Source organism: Lactuca saligna, chromosome 2 (genome assembly GCF_052625555.1).
Source record: "Lactuca saligna cultivar CGN05327 chromosome 2, ASM5262555v1, whole genome shotgun sequence".
In the NCBI taxonomy this organism is placed as follows: Eukaryota; Viridiplantae; Streptophyta; class Magnoliopsida; order Asterales; family Asteraceae; genus Lactuca; species Lactuca saligna.
The window spans coordinates 124,040,010-124,064,346 of NC_136418.1; the positions used below are offsets into that span (position 1 = coordinate 124,040,010).

The 24,337-nt window shown below is 35.5% G+C and overlaps 1 protein-coding gene across 1 annotated transcript; it reads left to right on the forward strand.

Moving 5' to 3' along the window:
- Positions 1–13,264: 13,264 nt before the first annotated feature.
- On the forward strand, positions 13,265–19,026 carry LOC145031485 (polygalacturonase QRT3-like). The gene is made up of 3 exons (XM_078980045.1): positions 13,265–13,560; positions 13,644–13,871; positions 17,851–19,026. Exons 1-3 carry the CDS (start codon positions 13,366–13,368, stop codon positions 18,901–18,903), a joined length of 1,476 nt encoding a protein of 491 aa, XP_078836171.1. The 5' UTR covers positions 13,265–13,365; the 3' UTR covers positions 18,904–19,026.
- The last annotated feature ends 5,311 nt before the right edge of the window (positions 19,027–24,337 follow it).

The window sequence follows — 24,337 nt, forward strand, 5'->3', positions numbered from 1 at the left end:
ACCACTAACCCTTAAAAAAAAAAAAAAAAAAAAACCTTAATTAAAATCAATCGTTTTATTTTGGCACTAAAACGAATTTCGTTAGCCACCAATGTCGATAATAGAGGGTTTGGATTGGTTTGGGCTTTGGCCCAAATGCAAAGAAATGTCAATCTAAAACAATATGAAAAAAAAAATATTGATTTTTTTTAGAAAGGCAACACAGACTAGTTATGAATTTTACGATGGGACTTGAATTCTCCATCTCAAAGAGAAGAACAACATTTGATAACAGTGAGCTAACAGTCCTTTGATATTTTCATTGGTTTAATATAAAGGAAAATTGTTACGTTTTGATTGGATTGTTTGGGCTTCCTTGTGCTGTTGCATTTAATAGGTAATTGCTACCTATTTGTTAGTTTTTTCGTAATAACATTTTATGTTGTTTTAAAAGAAATGTTATTTAGAACAACAAATTGTATCATAGAAATAGCAAAAAATGTGTTGAATCCCAGTTTTCACAAAATTAAATGGCAAATGCATAATTAAGTGTAGTTGATGAATCTCACTTATAAAACAAGGAATTAAGTTTCAAAAGTAGGAGGTTATCACATGAGTCTAGGAGCAAAATAGAGAAAATATAAAGAACTATCGCTATCAACTATCTATTACTCATATACAAGAATATATTTAATTCTACATCAAATCAAGGAAAAATATATTTTTACAAAACAGTCCCAAGAAAATTTAAAAAACCAAAATTACTTAAATCATTTAAACTTAAAAATCACTTTGCCAAAATTAACCTCATTTAGTCAAACATTTAAGGGAATATGACTTATCAAGGTAATTAATTTTTCGGTATGTTCACATCTGGGTAATTATCTATTTTTTGTACATATCTAGGTAACAAACTTTTTGCAAGTGTTCACATATGACAATTATGACCTGCTATAGCAGGTTAAATCCTATATGTAAACGTTTTTAACAAGTTTGTTACCTAGATGTGTAGAAAAAAAAAATAGTTACCCAAATATGAACAAAACAAAAAGTAAAAATTAAATTACATGAATGGTCCCTATGGTTTGGGGGAATTTGTGGTTTTGGTCGCTAACTTATTTTTTTTAACTTAAATGGTCCCTACTGTTTATTTTTGTTGCGCGTTTGGTCCCCGTCTTACCTAAAAATACTATTGTGCTCTTATTAATTTATTTTTTTAATTAATTTTCTTATCTATGTATTTATTTTTTTCATATTTAAAAAAATTAATAGACCACACATATTTGTATCTCCTCGGATGATCCCTACTATTTATTTTTTAATTAATTTAATTTTTTAACTCAGTTGGTCTTTACTATTTAATTTTGTTACGAACTTGGTCTTTGTCTTATTTAAAAAGACTATTGTGCCCTTCTTAATTTTTTTAATTAATTTTCTTGTTTATGTACTTATGCTTTATATGTTTAAGAAAAATTAGTAGACCCCACATATCTGTATTTCCTCACCATCCCATCTTTCATCATTCTCAACTTCTATTTATTTTTCATCTTTAGTGATATCGACGTCTTCATCATCACTTCTTTTTTCGGTCCTTCAACTCCGTTGAATCAACACCACAACCCACTAAAGATGAAGAGACAGTAGGTTATGGTGTTGATTCGCTAGAGTTGAAGTACAAAAAAAGGACGGTGAAAACGTCGATGTTACTAAAGATGGAAAAGAAATAGAAGATGGGGAGGATCAGAGATGAGATGATGAATGGTAAGACTCAAATTAAATTTCTCAAATGTGGTTTCAAGTTTACGGTGATGAGATAAATATATGTGGCGTATATTAATTTTTTTATAAAAAATAAATACACAAATAAGAAAATTAATTAAAAAAACTAATAAGCGAAAAATAATATTTTTAGATAAGACAGAGACCAAACGCGTAACAAAAATAAACAGTAGGGATCATCCGAGTTAAAAAAAATAAATTAATTAAAAATAAACAGTAGGGATCATCCGAGAAGATACAAATATGTGTGGTCTATTAATTTTTTTAAATATGTAAAAAATAAATACATAGATAAGAAAATTAGTTAAAAAAGTAAATTAATAAGGGTACAATAATATTTTTAGGTAAGATGGGGACCAAACGTTCAACAAAAATAAACAGTATGGACCATTTAAGTTAAAAAAATAAGTTAGCGACCAAAACCACAAATTCCCCCAAACCACAGGGACCATTCATGTAATTTAATTTTTAATTTTCGTTTTGTTCATATTTGGGTAACTATTTTTTTTGTACACATCTAGGTAACAAACTTGTTGAAAACGTTCACATCTAGGATTTAACCTGCTATAGCAGGTCATAATGGTCATATGTGAACACTTCCAAAAAGTTTGTTACCTAGATATGTACAAAAAAAAGATAGTTACCCAGATGTGAACATACCGAAAAGTTAATTACCTTGATAAGTCATATTCCCAACATTTAATTCTAACAAACTGGGTTTTGAAGCTAGCAAATCCACTTTGTTTTAAAACTTCTATAACTTCTAGTGTAAATCCATAAAAAAAAACATTATATTTCTGAAGAATCAAAGACTCCACTAGATCGTGAAATAATTTGCCTCCAACACATGCTTAACCATTGACTTGATACGCAAAGTCTTGAACCAGTTTAACCAATCATCATAAGAGTTGAATTGAAAGACACACTATATAAGCCCTACCAAGCTCTAAGTTCAGATCAAAGCACACGTGCATCGTGACAAGAACATAAAATCTTAATAACCAACTCCGAGCCAAAATTACAAATTAAACAACCAAGAGAAGGGATGTTAAACCCTTTAATCACCAAATTATCCCTAATAGGGAACTTATTCAACCATAGCCTCCATGCAAGAACATTATTCTTTTAATGAAATTAACGAATTCCATCTAGTAGGTGTATCATGGACAATCAACAAATTCTTATTAACGCACTGTTTAGCTGACCTCACTAGAAAATCCCCGAAGCCATCCAAGGTCCAGTACCAACAATGAAGAATAGAAAGAGATACCATCCTCAATAGACTCCTGAGATTAGCCAATTGAGTAACCAACTTGTGTTGTATTAGCCTAAATAGTTATCGTTTTCACTTTTACGGGATCGCACACTCTTCATAATTAAACTCTAAGAGAAGAATCCCCAAACCAAATATCATCCCAAAAATTTGAAATAAACCCAACAATATATAATCAGTTTTTTTACAAAACAAGAACAGTTTGACACCTTTTCTCTCTTAAAGTGGAACATGCTTTCAGAATATTAAGCCAAAGAGTGTTAGACTTTGCCCTTGACATTGGTTTAAAATGCAACCATTATAATTTATAACATCCCGAAAATCAAATTAAATTTTGATTTTTGCGAACACAATCCAACGACCACAGTTGTTTACAAAATATTGTTTCCAAGAGTAATAGTCACAATTAGAGTATCCAAAATCATAAAACCAAGAGGATGTGCACGATCACGCTTTTGCTTTCCCACGATTGTCTATAGTACCTAAATCAATAAACTAAAACTATATGCTGAAGCTTATTGATTTCCCCCAAAGTACCACACACAACCAAACAGATATTCATATTGCATGTTGGGTCCACAACCTCCTAGTTGGATTAACATGGTTCATAACCTTCCGGTTGGATTGCCCTAGCCTACAACCTCCTGGATGGATTGTTACACGCATTGCATACTCGGTCTATAACCTCCGGTTGGACTACCCTGGCCCATAACCTCCCGGATGGATTTCCCTGACCCACAACCTCTGGGTTGGATTGCCTCAGGTAGGTTGACTGACTTCACAAAGCAGTATGGTCTCAACCCAACCGCAATATGCCGACATATAACAAATAACATGTATTCGGCAAACAGATAATCATATAACCAGTCAACATACTAATAGGCAGATGTACAGATCACTACCGCTTAGATACATCATATATACCAGGATACAGATCTAACAGATAATTGCCAGATAACGACATCCTATATACCAGGACACATAATCTAGTGGATGACATTGATGCCTTCGACTCACAAGTACAATGAGGGAAACTTACCTATCAGTATGAAAAGATATTTGGATATAGCACAACTTCATATAGCAACTCTACAAGACACTTGTACAACAAATAGTGACCCTATCTCAAACCATTGTTAAAAATACCCAAAATACCCCTAGGTCAAACTTGGTTAAAATCCTAGTCAAGTTCAAAGATCAAAAGTCAATCAAGTCAACTCAGCTTAGTACGACCAACGTACTCAACATGTATGTGTGGCGTACTCGTCATCCAGATCATGGGCTTAAGGGAGTACGTGCAGCGTACTCCGCTGCCAACTTTTCCTTCTAACAAGGGCTTAATCCATTAAGTCCTTTCATCCAAATGCAGAGTTAGTCCCAAAATCATATTCTAATTCAAAAAGTTTCCAACTGTATGAATTTGCATGGCTAGAAAGTGCCCAATACCAAAAACCTAACTTCTTCACTCATTAAGACATCATAGCCCATGTATAGAAGGAAACTAAGGACCAAGATTACATTTTTATGACTCTACACACTCCAAAATGTCTAAAAGGATAACTCATATGATTTAGAGTATACGATACTCATAAACGCCAAGCTTATGGGACCAAAATGAACATAAATCCATAGCTAACAAGATCTAAGCAAAACTTCATCAAGATCGGAGATTTTTACCTCCATGTGGTGTGAAATGATGATGTGCTTGGATCTAGGTTGTCTTTGAGCTCCCAATATGATTCCACTTCCTTCTTCCTCCTTTAAGATCACCAAAAAGTAAACACTCAAGGTAAGACATGCTCATACAAGAGTTTAGGGTTTGTAAAACATGAACGAGGTTGGAGGCTAACGACAGAAAGAGCCTTGGGTGGGGGTTAATGAAGTTTAAATAGGATCTAAACCCTAAAAATTAAGGTTTGACCTTCAGCTACGTATGACCAACATACGCCATCAGCACCATGCATTTTATTTAAGTGCCACTTGAATCAGTGGCGAAACTTCAATATTTCATTTGTGGGGGCCAAAAATATAATTTGTATAAAAAGAGACCATTGTTCATTTATTCTTGTATCTTTTAGTCTTGTTTGTCAAAATGTTGACATTATAACATTGTTATATGATTTCTTCGTTGAACTACTTTTATTCTAAATTATCTTTAAGTTCATACAAACACATAAAAATAATGAATTTATATCATATTTATAAGTGTGAAATTGTTAAAACAAAAACACTAATTAAAATGACAAGCATGAGAATACTACTTTGATATTATTATTTTGATATAATATTAATATATGATTATTCATATATTCGAATAATGACATAACACCTGTATATATAAAATATATAACAAAATAATAACATAAATATAGTGTTTCTAAATTAGTTTTATTAAGTGTTTTTATTTGAACTTATTCCTTGTAAGTGTGTATGTATAAATATTTAAGCTTATAAATAAAAAATAAAAACTCAAACATTTATAAATTTATGGAAAAAAATCACGTTTATAAATGTATAAGTGTAATAGTCAAGAAATATTACTAAAAGTCCTCATTGAAAATAGAGAAATGTATACTTTTTGAGATCTAACAACTTTACAAGTATTAAAATTTCAGAAGTTTGTCCATATGAATTGAAACTTTAACATATTTCTTTATAATTTAAAGTATACAAATTTAGAGATATTCTAAAAATAAAAAAAAAATAAAAAAACTCATAGGACTTGCATAAAATTCTAAAAATGTGAGAATACTATATTTTCCTTTATCAAACGGATGCTTTCTAGTTAAAGTGATAAAGTCAATCGTTTTATTTTGGAACTAAACTGAATTTCGCTAGCTGATAATAGAGGATTTGGACATTGACTCTTCCATTTTTTGGTTTGGGTTTTGGCCCAAATGCGAAGAAATGTTTGCCTCATCTAAATCAATATGAAATAAAAGAAAATATTGAAGCATTGGACCTTGGGTGCCACAAATTTTGGATTAATTTGAAGTCTAGAAAAAAGTTTTAGGAGGGTAAAGACAAATCTTAAGGTGTTATGGCAACCTTCTTCGTAGGTGTTAACGAGGGAGATTTCCCTGTCCACATCTCGTAAGGTGTTTTGGCAACCTTCTTTGTAGGAACTAGGTTAAGGATATGTGTGACAGTCTCTAAGGCATACCCTCAGAATGAGATAGGTAGCAAAACACGACTCATCATGGAACGAACCATGTCCAACAAGGTTCGATTACACCTTTCAACTACACTATTCAACTGCGATGTCATAGGTGGCGTCAATTGCGAAACTATTCCAAATTCCTTGAGGTAGTCGTGGAATTCAAGACTAAGGTACTCTCCACCTCGATTGGATCGAAGCATCTTGATTTTCCTGCCCAACTGATTCTCCACTTCCTACTTAAACTCTTTGAACTTTTCAAAGGTTTCTGACTTGTGTTTGATTAAGTAGATATAGTCATATCTGCTATAATTATTAGTGAAAGTCACATAGAAGCGGCTTGCATCCCTTGTGGTGGATCTAAAGGGCCCACACACATTTGTGTGTATGAGATCCAATAAACCCTCACCCCTTTAACAAGTACTAGTGAAGGGTGACTTGGTCATGTTTCCAAGTAAACAAGACTCGCACACGTCATCGCCCCTAAGGTCGAATGACTCCAACACTCCATCCTTTTGAAATTGGGCTATGCGTTTCTTGTTGACATGTCCAAGACGACTATGCCACAAACATGCTTTATCCAAATCATTGGAAGAATCGATATACAACACATCATTTCCTAAATTGTCTACAACCATCACAGTTTCATATATTTCATTACAAGGCAATGCTTCAAAATAGAAAACACCATTAAGAAAAGCATTAATAGAACATTTTTCATTATCAAACGAATATCTAAATCCTTGTTTATATAAACCATGAAAAGAAATAATGTTTCTTGCCATTTCAGGCGAATAGCAACAATTATTCAACTCTAGTCCTAACCCACTACTAAGCACTAAAGAGTAAACTCAAATCTTGGTGACAGGTGACGATCTTCTGTTTCCCATGATCAGGTTTATCTTCTCATGCTCCACATCCCTATTTCTTCTTAGGACCTGCAAATCAGAAAAAATGTGAAAAACACATCTTGTATCAAGAACCCAAGAAGTAGCATACGATGAGTTATTAGATTGAATAGTATAAATACATGCGCAGGATGGTTTTATCTTTCCATCCTTGATGTCCTGCAGATACTTCGGGCAGCTTCGTTTCCAATACCCTTTGCCATGGCAGTGATAGCACTCTGCATCCTTTGGGTTGGAGGAAGGTGCAGTGGGACCAGCCTTGGTTCCACTAGAAGATGTGTCATCATGAGACTTTCCCTTGTGGTGGCTCTTGGAAGGAGCCTTCCTCTTCTTACCCTTCCCCTGCCTAATAGCCAAGACGGGGGTAGCAACAGTAGGAGTTGATGCAACGGATTTGTCCTTGAGGTTGCTCTCAGCAGTCCTTAACAGGCCTTGAAGCTTGCTCAACGTGACCTCCTCTTTGTTCATATGGTAGGTCATGCGGAACTGGTTGTAGCAAGGAGGCAGGGAATGAAGAATAATATCAATCACCATCTCTTCATCGAAGTTAACATTTAGCTTCAGCATGCAGTCAACATATCTCTGCATTTTCTGCAGGTGAGCAGTGACAGACTCTCTGTCCCTCATTTTGGTAGTGATCATCGAAGTGATAATCTCGTACCTCTCCTGCCTGGCACTTTGGTGGTACCTGTCCAGTAAATCTTGATGCATATTATAGGGGTAGAAGTCCTCGTAGGACTTTTGGAGTTCGACAGTCATAGTCGCGAGCATGATGCAATGGACTTTCGTAGCATCGTGCTCGTTGGCCTCAAAGGCAGCGATCTCCTCGGGAGTAGCAGTGTTGACATTTACCTCCTTTAGTTCCTTGTCGAGGACATACTCTTTGTCCTCGTAGCGGGTAACCATTCGAATATTGCAGATCCAATCACTAAAATTGGTCCTAACGAAAATCACCCTCCCACACAAATTCATGAGTGAGAACGAGCCTGAAGCGTTGTTGTTGTTCGAGTTAGACATCTGAAAAGAAAAGAGACAAAGTTTGATTAGGTAAGAATCCCCAATTAAACACCCAGATAAAAAATTAGAGCTAGGATCCAACAACATTATTCACAACTTAAATTAGAGATGTCGTAATTTAAATTGCATATAATTTGAAGGTAAGTGAATGATAATTCACTAATTTCCACCATGAAAAACAAAAGAAAAATTAAGTTTTAAATGTATCTAAACTCCTAGATCATTTTAGATTCATTGAACTTTTCAATGGGATGTTTAAATCTTGATATGTCCTTCAAGTTTGTGACTGGGATACCGAGGATAACAAACAAGGTGTGAATAACCATGCAAATGTACTTGGTGCCCCTAATGTTACAGTCACCTAATCAATGTGTCAGTTATCCACACATGCTCCATTGATTTATGACAAACATCGAGTCACCATTTTCCACCTTTGCTAGACCCAAATTAGTGTGTCAGTTAACCACACACGCTCCACTAACGTCTTGGCAAGGATACAAAGTGTAATTTCATGGAATAGCATCATTTTCATATTTTCCTAAAGTAATTAAGATTGGGAATTTATAAAAACATTTAGTTACTTTGTATAATCATTATTATTTTAATGAGGAATTAGTTGTCCTATCCTACCCATTCGACTAACGACCCTTCACCAATCAAGGAAGCAATGGGTGAGAGTGGACACCCATTAGACTGTCATTTTATAGGCAACAACCTTATACCCCCCTTATAGATCGGCTTTATGATTGAGGCCTACTAACGGTAAGACTAGCATTTATCTTATACATATATAATAATTATTCTTATAATATTATAATAGTATATGAGTGAATTTTAAACTTGTAAAATTCTAGGGTTTAAAATTTAAATGTTTCAAAATTAAACTTTTAATCAAAAATTTAAATTCCAAAAATTGAGGGATAGTTTTGAAATATTTCAAAACTATCTAGATCAAAATTCAAATAATATAATTAAACAATCAATTGGTGATTATCTAATTTTGACCTAATCCAATTTCATGCAAGATAATTGATCAAATAATTCAAATAATTAGGATTTATCAAATAAGGGAATAATTATCTAATTAAATGATAAATATCTTTTATTTTGACAAAGATAATCACAAGGAATCAATAAAATTCGGATTTTATTAATTAAAAACAATTATGGTAATTATCCCAAGTCAAAATAAGCCAAAATCCCGAAATTCCCTCTGTCTGACACCCCGACTCGTCGAGTCCCTTACATAACTCGTCGAGTTCATCTGACTCGTCGAGTTCACTTTGGGACGTCTCGACGGGTTTGTCAAACAGAAGGCAGAAAAATCGATTTCAAGCAATGAATAAACATATAATGCATCAAATACAATAGAAACCAAGCAAGACTCTGATACCACTGATGGGTTTTGAGCAAAAGAACATTCATATGTGCACATGCAAAACCCTAAAGCTTTGGATCTAGGTTTCTCTATTGTACATCGAAATTTATCCAAAGCTTACAAACTCTAGATCTAGCATAACAAAATCGAAATAACATATAAACAAGTTTAGATATTTACCTTTTGATTGTTGCAAAGATCTTCAAGCTTTGAGGGCCTAATATCACAAATGTAATACCTCTAATTGCTTACAAACACGAAGGCAAGAAGATGATATAGAAGAGAGGGAATGGAGGCACAATTTCAGCTCTAAGAACTTCTTAGGGTTTTTGGTAGCCGAATTTTGTAGCCCTAGGGGTCCTTATATACTTGAGCTGCTAGGGTTTTAGCTAAAACCCTAATTGGATAATTTAGGCCTTAAGCAGTCCAAGGAACCTTTTGGAATAAGGCTTGGACAATTTTAATGTGGGCTTCCACCTTAATTTCGTCCCCCTTATATCCATAAGGATCCACAACCCAAATCCAATTATCTTATAATTGGCGATACCAGTCCCCTTTAATTAATTAATCTCTTTTAGCCACAAAATTAATTTTTAATTAATTTTTGACCAATATTAATTAAAACAATAAGATTTCTATTTTAATATATTATTTTTATAATATATTAATATATCATAATATCCTCTATCTCCATAAATCATCCTGACAAGTTGCTTTGGTGAAGGCAACCCAAAAGGACCATGCTACAACCGGGTCAAGTACATACCAAATATAGTTATGGACTTAGACACTAATCCAATAGTCTCCCACTTGGATAAGTCTAATAACTATAAATGCAAGTACGACTTCAGGATCTGATTAGCAATCGTAGCTCTCAAAAGCCGTTGTCGAACTCTGACTCGTCCTTTAGACAAGGGATCGTATAATCCTATGTTCTCAAGATATCATGCGGACAAATACATGGAACACAGTCATTGTCCAGCAGTTTGTTTCTCGATCTCTGATTTGTCTAACATAGAACTTAATTAAATACATCAACTCAGTCCTGACTGGGCCCGACACATAAGTTAAACCTAATCATCGAGGGCCCCAGATATCTCTTTTACCCTCTTAGGATAAAAGGAACAGATAAACTTCGACTTATATGTATTTACTATTCACTCATCAAATCATGCACAACAATGCGTTTTATAACATCAAGCAACTGATGCGTTTACGCATTATCAATGCACAACCAATTCACAAACAATAAACCGGAGGGTCCAACCCGAGTTGTGGGACCAGAGGGTTTCCACTAAGACAGGACCGGAGGGTCCAAACCAAGTTGTGAGACTGGAGGGTCCTCACTGAGACACATGACCGGAGGGTCCACACCGAGACGCATGAGACTGGAGGGTCCATGCCGATTTATAGCCATGAGAGGCTTATTATTTGTGTATGTGATATTTTGGGGAAGTCACTAAGCTTTGTGCTTACCGTGTGGTGTGATATGTGTTTCAGGTACTTCTCAGGACCGCGGGAAGGCGCCGACATGATTGTACACACCTGTTCGAGACTATGTTGTGGATTATGGGAATTGACTTTCGTTTATGGATTTATGTTGACATTGAGACACTTGTGGTTTTTATGAAATGTAATATATGAGTTTTATGTGTTTTAAAAATGAAAATTTTGGTTTGAAAATTTACGTCGTTACAAGTTGGTATCAGAGCCTTGGTTTGAGGGATTCGGATGCACGTTAGGGTATGTCTGGACTCAAATTGAGGATTTGAGAAAAAATTTCAAAAGAAATGATTTTTCTAAACCGAGTAAGAGATTTTTAGAGAAAACGAGAAGGAGCAGTGTGTACAATCAGCCAAAGCCCGAACGGTGGTTTCCCAAAATACCCTTAATTGTTTACTTTCCGAGATATTTATAAGATACTTATGAGATATTAGAAATGCATGCTAGAGAGTAGGCTAGATATTTCATATTCTGGAGCTAGAGTTGTCTGATTTGTGATGTCTTAACCTAGAAGATGTTTTTGATTAGTGTTATCTGTTATTTGCTTTGAGTATGTGCTGAGTTCTGAGTCGAGAGATAAATATATAATATTTATATATTAATAAATATTACTTTATTGTATTATTAGTCTCTTATAACTAATTTTTTTAAATTCATTTTTATTGGATTAATTCTTTTTTTGGACAACATCACCATCATTCTAATTTATTCTAAAAAAAGTTTATCCATTCCACCACTATTAGACATAAATCGGATCAAAAATCACACGTTGGGTTATAAAATAACAACGTAATATCAACTTGAAAAACAATAAACTAAAAACAACATAATCGACATTGTATTTGGATTTTAATTGACTTGTGTTTAATTAATTTATATGATAAGTTGTATTTGGATTTTTATATTATTATTGTGTAATTTTGATTTTATATGAAAATTTATATGTTTTTATAATTATTTAATAATTTCATGCATCACAGTATAGAAGAACATAGTAATATAGTTATTTTTTATCATTCAATACAATCAGTTAGATGTACAATCAAACAGTTATGTTTCTTTTTCTAATTAGAGAACTTTCTCATATATCACCTTCCCAAACATAAACTACGAGACGAAACCTTCCAAAAATAACCTATCAACTAGGGGTGTGCGCGGTGCGGTTTGGTGCGGTTTCGAGTCAAAACCGCAAACCGCACCGCATATGCGGTTTGAATATTTTAGAAACCGCAAACCGCACCACAGATGTTCAAAACCGCATGACGCGGTGCGGTTTGATGCGGGCGGTTTATGTGGTTTAGTTGCGGTTTGTGCGGTTTGATCAGTTGTTTAACATTAAATCTATCAAAAAACCAAAAACTTGGCCCGGTTAAAAAAACTGATTGCTTTCATTTTATAAAAACAAATACAATTTTCAAGTTAAATTGTTTTTAATAAATTGTGACTCATGTTACTATAGTTTTGTAAGTATCATTGTTATTGCTTTATATTGTCGTTATAATTGATATATTCTTGTAAACCATGGGATCTTGATCTAATAGTGATTTAATGTTACATTATAGATATTTGGTTATTGTAAGAAATATATTTATATACATCATTTCTAAATCGTGATTTGAACTTATAACAAAATAAAGAAAAAAAATATATATATATATATATAACATGCGGTGCGGTGCGGTTTGAACCGCAGTTTTATAAACACAAACCGCAAACCACACCGCATAGTGCGGTTTGATAAAATGATGAACCGCAAACCGCACCACGAAATTCTAAACCACATTATGCGGTGCGGTTTGGTGCGGTGCGGGCGGTTTGTGCGGTTTTTTGCACAGCCCTACTATCAACGGTGACTTTAGCATTTAAAATGTCAATCCCCAATATACTGGCATATAAAAACCATCTAAGACTTATATCTATTCACGAATTGTGAAGGAATCAAAAGGGTAAATTACATACGAAAAATAAAATACATATCAATCATCAGAAACATCATTATCTTAATCAAAGTGTATAATACCATCATACACCACAACAATGAACAAAAATAAATCAACAGTTTAAAATACAGCATCTTTCCAAAGGGGGAAGTGATTCTTTCCCCTTTAACAGATGGATTTATTGTTGTAGAATGCATTGAATACGATTAAAAACAAAACTAATTGACTCACCCATTTAATGTAAAGCAAAAGTAAAAGCAAAAAGAAACAAACTAATTAAATAAAAAATTATCATGCCTTCATTAAAAACCTCTTCAATTCTTCCCATTTATAAATACATTCACTTGCCAACTCTCTTTTACAAATCACAAAAACCCCTCTTCGTGGTTCGAACCCATCACCCTAACCTAACCCTGACCCGAGTCAGGTTCATGGCTCGAACCCGGTTGGATCAATGGCTCGAACCATATGTTAAAATGAGACCCTTTTGTTTGGTAGTGCTGGTGTTTGTGTTACAAGGAGTAAAGTGTTCTCAAAAGCAGCAAAAGCTCTATGATTTCAAAATGAAGCTTCACCAACATTCATCTCATTTTCGTCTTCTTTCATCTTCTTCCGATGTTGTAAAGGTACACATTTTGATGCGTGATGTACAGCTTGTTTTGGTTGTGGATTGTGGAAGTCGTTATTTTCTGATTTTTTTTTCTGACAGAGCTCCGGTAGGGTGTTTTACCCAATTGGGTATGGCGGAGACCCGAGTGGCGTGGAGGATAGTACGGAGGCGATTATGGGTGCGGTAGCGGATGCTGCCCTAATTGATAACGGGCAGCAATTGCTGCCCGGAGTGAAGGATTTGGGTGGCGCCATTGTTGATCTTCAAGGTGGCAGCTTTAAGATCTCTAAACCGGTTGTTCTTCCTCCTAACTCCGGCAATGTTGTGGTAAATTTCCCAAATTGTCCTTTCTTCTTCTTTTAATGTTTTTTTGACTTTCACTTAATTTCATGTCTAATTTAGTAAATATGGACTTTGTGCATGTCATGTGCACGAAAGTTCTTCTATTTTGAAATATGGCAATATAACATAACCAATCATATTATATGTCAAGCAAAATGTCAAATGATCCTCATAAATAGTCCCATTATTGGATATATATTATTATGTTATGTATGTTATAAGAGCTATTTATTAATAAAAATTTAAATTTTGTTTAACTTGTATAAAATATTATACTACATGAATTACAAGAGAAAAATGAATTCATTTGTGAAATATAATGGTTAAAAGTATTTAAAAGGAATATAAGTGAATAAGCCATCTGACTTTTTGTGATTCATATGTTTCGCATTTTCATGTCTAATTTATTGAAAATAAAACGATTTTGTCACGTAAAATGACCAAAAACTATTTAACATTTCTATGTTAACCCATAAATAGCAATCAATCCGAGAAAAAAGTGAATACTTAAATAATCATAACCATGAATGATATAAAAGTGTATTTTTTTTGTCTCTTATATTATACTACTACTATATTATAATAATGTTTACTTTCATATCTATCGATGTCGATTATGTTACTGTTACTTATGCGGTGGAACGACCGGGTTTTTTTACACTTTATTCCGACAAATAGTAGCATGCACAGAGGGCACATTAGAAAAAAGTGTTTTTCTTTTCTTGTAAAAATCAGGTTCATTATTTTATTTTTAGACGTGTAATCAAAGTATTATTAATACATATTTTTATTATAAAAACCTAAAAAGTCCTCTTATATATGACGGATTCTCGTTAACTTTTGTTTTGAATTTATAGTGATCACAAAAATATCTTGAAGTTTTCATATCATCTAGAGGTAATTTTATTTTATTTTCAAAGATTGTACTAAAAAAAATTCGAATGACTCAAAATAAACCAAATATTCAAACCTAAAACTTCACTTTGACAGTTTGATTTGATGTGCGAAATGTAGTACGTGGAGTCCCGTGTTAATTGAATGTAGGGCTCGGATGTTTATGCTTCTAGTTCTAGTCCTTGACACGTGCCTAAGTTATTTTAATCCTCAACAACAATAAATTATATTTTTTACCTTGAAGTTTATAACAACTTTTCAATAATCTTTTAATTTTAAAACATTAGATTGGAAGGAGTCGAGGGATGTTTCCCTCATTTTTTATGAGTTATACCTTTCTTTCCTTTACATTTATTTTTCTCACCTAAAAGCTAAAAAATCGGAGGGAAAATCTTTCTTCATTTTTTTTTATTTTAAATAAAATTATTTTTTTATATATATAATTTTTAAATTAATATCAAACATAAAATTTAATTAAAAATAAAAAGCATTTCATTAAGTAAAATAAAAATTACATTGACCCTAATATTTAAATAAGTAGAAAAAAAAACCGCAAAAAAAAAAAAAAAAAAAAAAAAAAAAAAAAAAATCAAACAAACTACAACATAGTAAAAATTATTAATTAATATCCTAATTTTATTTAAACCTAGATACGTCACTCGGAATCATCGTCTTCGTCCTCACCTTGATCATCTGCATCATTCTCCCCACCGTCACTCTAATCGTCGGAATCTTCACTCTCAACGAACATATTAGAATCTTCATCTGATTCGTCAAACAAATCATCATCGTAAGATAACTCTTACGGTGGCTGAATATGAGCCCTATAAACGTGCTCCACCAAATCAGCATGAAGGGTCTGATGAAGGTCGCGATTGTGTACTTCTCTTCTATTCACCATATACTCTTGTGTACCAACGGCTACTCCTTCGACATTTGGTAAAACTTCATTTTTGTTGTATCAGCATATCGCTCTTCCTTCGTCTTCAAGAATCATATTATGCAATATGATACAAGCATACATTACGTGTTAAAACCTTTTCACCTCATATGACCTTGCCCCGACCGTTAGTACTTGCCAACGTCTCTTAAGTACACCATGCTCGCTCCACATCCTTCCTAATTGACTCTTGCACCTCTTTAAACTTTTTCCTTTTCGGGTTGTTAGGACATGTAAACGATTTCACAAAAACAGACAAGGGAGGATATATACCATCAGTAAGATAGTATCCACGCTTATATGCTACCCCATTTGCTTGAAAAGGTACATCGTGTGACTTTCCCTGGTAGATATCGTTGAATACAGGCGACTGGTCTAGCACGTTGATGTCATTGTTTGCACCAGCTGGACCAAAGAATGCATGCCATATTCAAAGATCATGTGATGCGATGGCCTCTAGAATGATCGTCGGCTCTTTGTGGTCGCCTCTCATGTACTGACCACGCCATGCGTTAGGGCATAATGACCAACTCCAATGCATGCAATCGATACTACCTAGCATTCCAGGGAATCCATGTTTGCCTTCATGCATCGTATACAATTTGTGGATATCGTTGATAGTTGGTTTGCGCAAATATCGTTGCCCGTAAACCAAACAGATCACTTTGTAGAACTTATACACAAAGTCCCTCACGGTACGCTCTTACATTCTAAAATTCTCGTCCCATTTATCTGCGACCATGCTGTATGCTAGCTGACGAATTAAAGTCGTGCATTTTTTTATGGGAGAGAAACCTTTTTTTCCCCTTGCATCCATTTTCCATTGGAAATATGGAAACCGGCCTTCCAAATCGCCAACAATACGTAAAAATAGATATTTACTCATCCGGAACCGACGTCGAAACTTTACAGCGTAGATGGCGTCATCTGCAAAGTAATCTTCTATAAGACGATCGTGTCCGGCTTCGTGATTTCTACGTAACAGCGGCTTTCTTAGGTTAGGTCGTGCACGTGATGTTTCACCAAGTTGGTTTTGACAGTATGCAATCGTTTTCGCCATGACGGAACCGATAAACTTAGTCTCCTCTACTGCCGTCGAATCGGATGATGAAGATGATGACATTTTGAGTAATATTTTTTTAAAGAGAAATATAGAGAAATATAGATTATGGTTTAAAAAATGATAAAATGTTTGAGTATTTATAGATTAAGGAAAGGAAAGGAAAAAATAATATATATATATATATATATATATATATATATATATATATATATGTTAACGGCTATATAGCCGTTTGAGTATTAAAAAAAATGCACTGGCCAATGGTTGGAAGTGAGAGAGAGAGAGAGAGAGAGAGAGAGAGAGAGAGAGAGACTCTCCCCCGGATGCTTCCCACGGTTCCTTTCCCGCACCCACGGTGCGGTGTGCATAGGTGCGAGATCGGTTTCCTTACCCCACTCCGTCCAACTTTACAATAGGAAACAAATACTATGGAGATGTTTCATATATTTTTTTTACTAGGTCAAATAAAAAAAATTGAGTTTGACCCGATTAAATTCAACTTTTTGATATCATATTTGTCTATGATTCGTTTTTGGATTCTCTGCATTGTCTATCACTCGATCTTTTATGCAATTAAATATAAATATTACTTAATCAACAACTATCAAACAGTTTTAAAAAAACATTTATCATATATTGAAAACAAAAACTTTAATGTTTTCCTAATAAAATATCATGATTTTTGTGAAATATTTACTATTTTATAGTAAGAAAAAAATCATTTGCATTAGGAATAAGAATTTCCCAATAAGCAATATAAATTTTATATATATATATATATATATATATATATATATATATATATATATATATATATATATATATATGTGGTTATTCCATAGTCTAATCTCATTTCGCAATGATTAATTGCATTTAGCCGTCCATGCCTATTTGCAATGAATATTGCATTTTTCAGTGGGTCATTAATAAATACTTATATTAGAAATAAGTAAAAATTTAGGTATTATTTGACAACTAGTTAAGAAAAATGGTTATTTTAGTTTTTTATTTAAAAATAGTATATATTCAATTTTCAAGTTAATGACAAAAACACCCTTGCTTTTCAGATTCAAGGAGGTACATTACGAGCATTCAACACGTTCCCATCCGACGGGTACCTCATCGAATTACGGTCACCGAATTCCCCAATCCCCGCCAAAACCACCACCAACAACTCCGGCGCCGGCGACACCTTCTCCGACGCCAAAACCCGAAACGAACCAATCTACTACGAAGACATCACCTTTCGAGACATCCTCTTCGATTCAAGCAACATCGGAGGAGGTCTTCTGGTAATCGACGCAGCAAGAACTCGCATCAACAACTGCTTCTTCCTCCATTTCATCACCCAAGGGATACTAATCGAGAGAGGCCATGAAACCTTCATATCGAGCTCTTTCCTCGGAGAAATCCCAACCATTGGTGGCGATGCACGTGAGAGAAGTTTTCTGGGAACAGCCATTGATCTTGCTAGTAACGATAATGCGATTACAGATGTTGTTATTTTCTCCGCCGCCACCGGGATTGTGGTTAGGGGTCAGGCGAATATGATCACCGGAGTTCATTGTTACAACAAGGCGACGTTTTTTGGGGGGATTGGGATTCTGATTAAAACGGGAGAAATTCGGGTGGATAATTGTTACATGGATTATAACTCGATTGTTGTGGAAGATCCTTTGCAGGTTCATATCAGTAATGGGTTTTTTCTTGGAGGGGGGAATGTTGTTCTGAGATCTGTTAATGGTCGGATATCGGGGCTGAATGTTGTTAACAATATGTTTTCCGGCGACTCCAGGAGTGTTGTGGAGATAGATGGGGTGTTCACGAGTGTGGATCAAGTTGTGGTTGATCGGAATAGTGTGAAGGGTGGGATGAGGTTGAAGTCGACGGTGGGGAAGATGGCGGTGGTTGGAAATGGGAGCCGGTGGACGGCGGACTTCTCGCCGGTGCTGGTTTTTCCGAATAGGATTAGTCATGTTCAGTACTCGATTTTTAATGGAGGGATGGTGGAAGGGATGGGAGGACATGCAGTGAGAAATGTAAGTGAGAATGTTGTTGTGGTAGAAAGTGAAAAAGAAATTAATGCGACTGTGTGGTTTATGGTTGACCAAAATTCATGAAGTTTTTGAGTTTATTCTTATTTCTTTGCTTTATTTAATTCTTTTATATACTATGTAATAAATTGGTTATTGATTTTTTATAATTGTCTTTTTATATAATATATATAAGTTTTTATAATTTTATACTTAGTGTTTGGATATCGGAAAGTTGTATTTCGTAAGTTCCAAAATATGACGGTTAGTGTTTTTTGAATTTCACTTTTTTTCATATGGATTTCGAGACGTCGTATTTTTTGTATATATTTTTGTTTTTAATTAGAATAATGGTATAACATGTAGATTTAACATAAAAGTGATCATTAAACTTGATTCCATAAAAATTATTCAAATACAAAAGGTCAATACATCACTTGGTAATTCTCATTGATAGGTAGCGACAAAATGATTTATAGTATTAGTTTGGTATGTTGCTCGATGAACAATCTACTACAGATGCCAAATTAAAATTAGCTGGTTGGCGAGTCTCTAACATCTTAAATGATCTAAGTATCGCTATTGCGTGCCCACAAGATACATTATTTTTTTGTTATTTCCCATATCCGTAAATCCACGAATCCAAAATTATCTGGAAGGAACGGAGAAATCATGAACCCTAATTCACATAGGAAAATATATTTTGGATACCAATAATGAGCGATTTGGCATACTTATTATCTTAAAACAACAATCCTAAGTTAATTTCGATACAAATGAAGAAGACACAAGCTGACTTTGATTTCAGTAGAAAAGAAGAAACGATGCACCAACAAAAGTGGGGGAGATGCGAAAGAAGTCCCGACCCTTTTTTTGGAAATTTGACATGCAAAGTATCTTAGAACACCAATCCCAAGTTAATTTCGGTACAAACGGAGAAGACACAAACCGACTTTAATTTCAGTAGAAAAAAGAAACTGAGCACCAACAAAATTGGGGGAGATGCGAAAAAAATCCCGACCGTTGTTTGTATGATAATTATTGATGTCACATGTTTTTGCCCTATAAATATGTCGGAAGCCAGACAACAACCCTAAACGAATAGATAGTTGGTTGATTTGGTACTGCGATGGTGATTACTGATAGAAGGAATGTCGATGAGTTCAGAGAGAGATGAAGGGTTTTGGAGAGATGGTAGGAAGCATCGAGATAAATAGTAATGCACAATGCTCAAAATTAATACATATTAAGTATAAATATACAAAATGAATTTAAAAAGAGACCGAAAGTGTCAATATCACAAACAATTGTAGCCAAAGTTTGAAGAGACAAAAAAATTTACTATTCATTTTGCCTTCCAAAATTTATATGCATATATAATTATTGGTTTAGGTAAATAAATTGAAATTACAACTACAATCTAAAACCATAAGAATGATGTGGCAATTAGTAAAATCGTAGCCCTGATTGAGTATTTTTAAAAAGACTACCAAGAATATGGTTTGAGATGGATTTAAACGGTACGGTAACTATAGCTTATGATTTAGTAATTGGTCCAATGTTTGTTGATTTTTTTTAAAGAAAGTAGATTTTGACGAGAGTGACTTTGGGTCGTGAAAAATAATACATGCACTTTTATTAGCGAGATTCTAGATACTAAAGATAACCATGATAATAGATAACATAGTTAATAGTTGTATAGGATTTAAACTCATGTTTATTAGCTTAGTTAGTTTCACATATCTTGTACTCTATTATATATACACATGAATAATATCAATCATAATTAAGTGAAAATACATCTGATATGGTATCAGAGCGGGCACGACATTAATCCTAGCCGACCCCCCCCCCCCCCCTCCTTTGTTTCTTCTCTTTTCTCGATTCTTTTCCAATGTCTACATCTAAAACTCCCATCTCTCTCAACACCATCTTAAATCTTCTCACCATCAAACTCTCTTCCATAAACTACCTGATGTGGAAAAATCAAATCACACCCTTATTGTCCTATCAGGATCTCTTGGGACATATTGATGGGGCGAATCCTCCACCCGCTACCACTGTTGAGGTTGAAGGCAAACCACCTCAACAAAACCTTCTGTATCCATCGTGGCACAAGGCTGATCAGCAAGCCTTGCTCATTATTCAATCATCTCTCTCTTAAGAAGCTACGGCAGAGACCATAGGCCTCAAATCTGCTCAAGCTATATGGAATGCTCTTGAAATTGCATTCAACCATGATTCCATGGAACGAATGCATAATCTTCGTGACTCCATGCAACAGTTACACAAAGGTACTTCCACTGTTTCTGAATACGGTCGCAAGTTTAAAGGCATCTGTGACCAACTGGCGACTATTGGGTAACCTATTGATGACCTGGACAAAAACCGTTGGTTTTTGTGCGGATTGAGGTTTGGCTATGAGTCGTTTTCCACAACTCATCGTGCTCTAAAGCCAGCTCCTGCCTTTCACACTCTTTTCTCACTAGCTGAAAGTCATGAGTTATTTTTAAACTAAATTCACAACAATTCTACACCACCTGCTGTTGCTTTCCAGACACAACAGTACCGTGCTCCTCAATACAATTCTCATGGCTCAACCTCCAATCGAGGGAATTTTTCAAGAGGACGTGGCAGGGGCAATTTCTCAGGTGGACGGGGATGTGGCAAGTGCCCCCCACACTGTAACAACGTAAAATTTCCAATTTAATTTTTCATTTTTAAACCACAAAATGTATATCATATCATAATCTCAAAACCATAACAACAATGTTTTCAAACAAATCCTAAGATCTCTCTAACATGAACTCCATCGGTGTGGGTGTGTACAAGTCAAGCCGTCGCCTTCCCACTGTCCTCGCTGGTACCTGAGACATCAAACACAACAACTGTAAGCATAAACGCTTAGTGAGTTCCCCAAAATACCACATACCACAAATACACCACTCAAGGCTAAATCCGACCCTCCGGTCACGATGTCTCAGCGGGACCCTCCAGTCCCGCAGCTCGTCGGACCCTCCGGTCCAATCATAACTCGTTGGGCCCTCCGGCCCGGTCAGTATCGTTGGGCCCTCCGGCCCGGTCTATATAACCATACATCATACAAATAACACATAGCACGAAATCTCTAAGACAACACATAAACTCATACATAGCACATGAGACCCTCTGGTCAACTCGAAATACCTACTCAAGGTAATGAATAGTGAGAAGACACACCTCGCGTATCTCGGTAACTCGTAAATCTCGTAACTACTAGTGCTCGATCTCCCGAGCTATCTGTGACATCCCCAAAATCACGGCCAGAAAAGACCGATTTTGTTTATGCTTTATAAAAATCAGAGTACTTCATTTTATAAAAAGGTTGCAGAATTTGTTCCCAGAAAAACATGGTAAATACGTTATTAAAACATTTTCGAAGAAACGTATTTATTTCATTTTAAAACGTTTGGGATGTCATCGTTAATACAGGAACATAAACATAAACAAAACTTACAATTATTCACACTAGTGGTCTACATCTCTTTAAATCTCTCAGTGTAATGTCACTTCATATCAACACCTGTAATATAAATAAACTGAGTGGGTCAGGTTGGGAAACCTGGTGAGCACATAGGGATTTCAATCCCACAATGTTATACCATATATATATAGTTTAAAATTCACAAAATATACAATTTCACCATACATATATATATAAACAACTCTTACCCCACCCTGTCGATCCTCGCAACGAGGATATCCATACTCTCGGACCTAAGATTAGTCGTTTTACCTACTCCATACTCTCGGATAAAAAATGAACGAATTTACCAAATCCATACTCTCGGACTAGGGACGAATGACTAATCCATACTCTCGGATTAAAGATGAATGATTATGCCTAATCCATACTCTCGGACTAGGGACAATAGCTAATCCATACTCTCGGATTAACGACGAATGATTATGCCTAATCCATATTTTCGGACTAGGGACAATGACTATGTCTAATCCATACTCCCGGATAAGTGACATATACTGTAACAGCCCGGAATTTCAGGTATTGCTTTAAATCTAATTTGGGGCATTTTTGGATGGGACTCGACGAGTTGGAGCCAGACTCGCCGAGTAGGATCACAGACTTGGTCGCGGGTTCACGACTGGACTCGACGAGTCCAGAATGGACTCGGCGAGTCGACGCTGTTCAGCAGAAACCCTAGCCGTTTGGTTCTGGATCGTATATAACGTCTTTTAGGCCGTCATTGCTCGTCTTTTGGCCGATTGAGGATAACCTAAACGTCTGTGGGCATCTGGAGCAGGAGTGAAGGCTATTGGAACCTTGAAGGATTTGTTAGACAAGAAGAGGAAGGGTTTAGCTAAAGGAACAGCAAGAGAATCACGTTCTGAGGATTGGAGACACAGAAAGTGCATCAATCAGGTAATATCTCGGATTTCGTTCTTCTGTGATTGATGTGTAAATGGAGTTAGGGTTTATAGAACCCATTTGATGATTAGATGGATTATTATGTTGTTACCCAAGTGTTTATACCCCAGTAATAGGATGTTTAGAGGTCCAGATAGTCCCATGAGTGTGTATTTCGGGATCATACGTGTTTCAGGAAGCAGTTGATCGACTGCATGGCATGGACTCGCCGAGTCGGATGAGCAGACTCGGCGAGTAGCTTGAAGATTCACTGGGACTCGCCGAGTTGTTCTTCAGACTCGGCGAGTGGAGTCGGGGTGGCCCCGCGATTCTTCCACGAGGACCTCGTCGAGTCAAGAGGGACACTCGACGAGTAGAAAGGAGAACAACAGGGAAAATTGGGGAGGACGTCTAGACTCGCCGAGTCGCCTTTGCACTCGACGAGTCCGGTCAAGTTGACCGTTGACCAGAGTTGACCTGCATGTAAATTCTTAGGGTCAGTTGTCTTGAATGATAAGAGTATTAATAAGGGTATATGGTATTATAGGGAGTCTGCAGATCGGCGGATCGAGTGCGAGTAGTTTCAAGAGTTGATAGCTTACATTACCACGAGGTGAGTCTTCTCACTATACTGTACCCGGAAGGGTTGACTGTGTGACCGGAAGGTCGGATATGTTATGTGTTATATATATGCTATAATTGAAAGGAATAGTTGCTATGCATGCTATGTATGTTTCTATGGGCCGGAAGGCAATGTGTTATGTGACAGGAAGGTCAGGTATGATATATGATATATGTGTTAGAGTAAATGTATTATGTGTTATATATGTTTATGGGCCGGAAGGCAATCATGTTATGGGCCAGAAGGCAATTATCTTATGGGCCGGAAGGCAATTATCTTATGGGCCGGAAGGCGATTATCATATGGGCCGGAAGGCATTGTACTGTGGACCGGAAGGTCCGGGCCTGGAAAGGCGTATATGTGTAAGTGGTATACTGGGGAACTCACTAAGCATTTATGCTTACAAGTTGTTATGTATGTGTTTCAGGTACTAGCGAGGACCGTGGGAAGGCGCCGGCATGATGCATACACACTGCTGCTATTTGAGATCTTGG

What these genes read in the sequence shown, in the direction of transcription:
- LOC145031485 (XM_078980045.1), top strand. Translation starts at nt 13,366, where the DNA reads ATGGCTCGAACCCGGTTGGATCAATGGCTCGAACCATATGTTAAAATG. An exon ending in CTTCTTCCGATGTTGTAAAG is followed by an intron (nt 13,561 to 13,643) that starts GTACACATTTTG and finishes TTTTTCTGACAG; the next exon opens with AGCTCCGGTAGGGTGTTTTA. An exon ending in CTAACTCCGGCAATGTTGTG is followed by an intron (nt 13,872 to 17,850) that starts GTAAATTTCCCA and finishes CTTGCTTTTCAG; the next exon opens with ATTCAAGGAGGTACATTACG.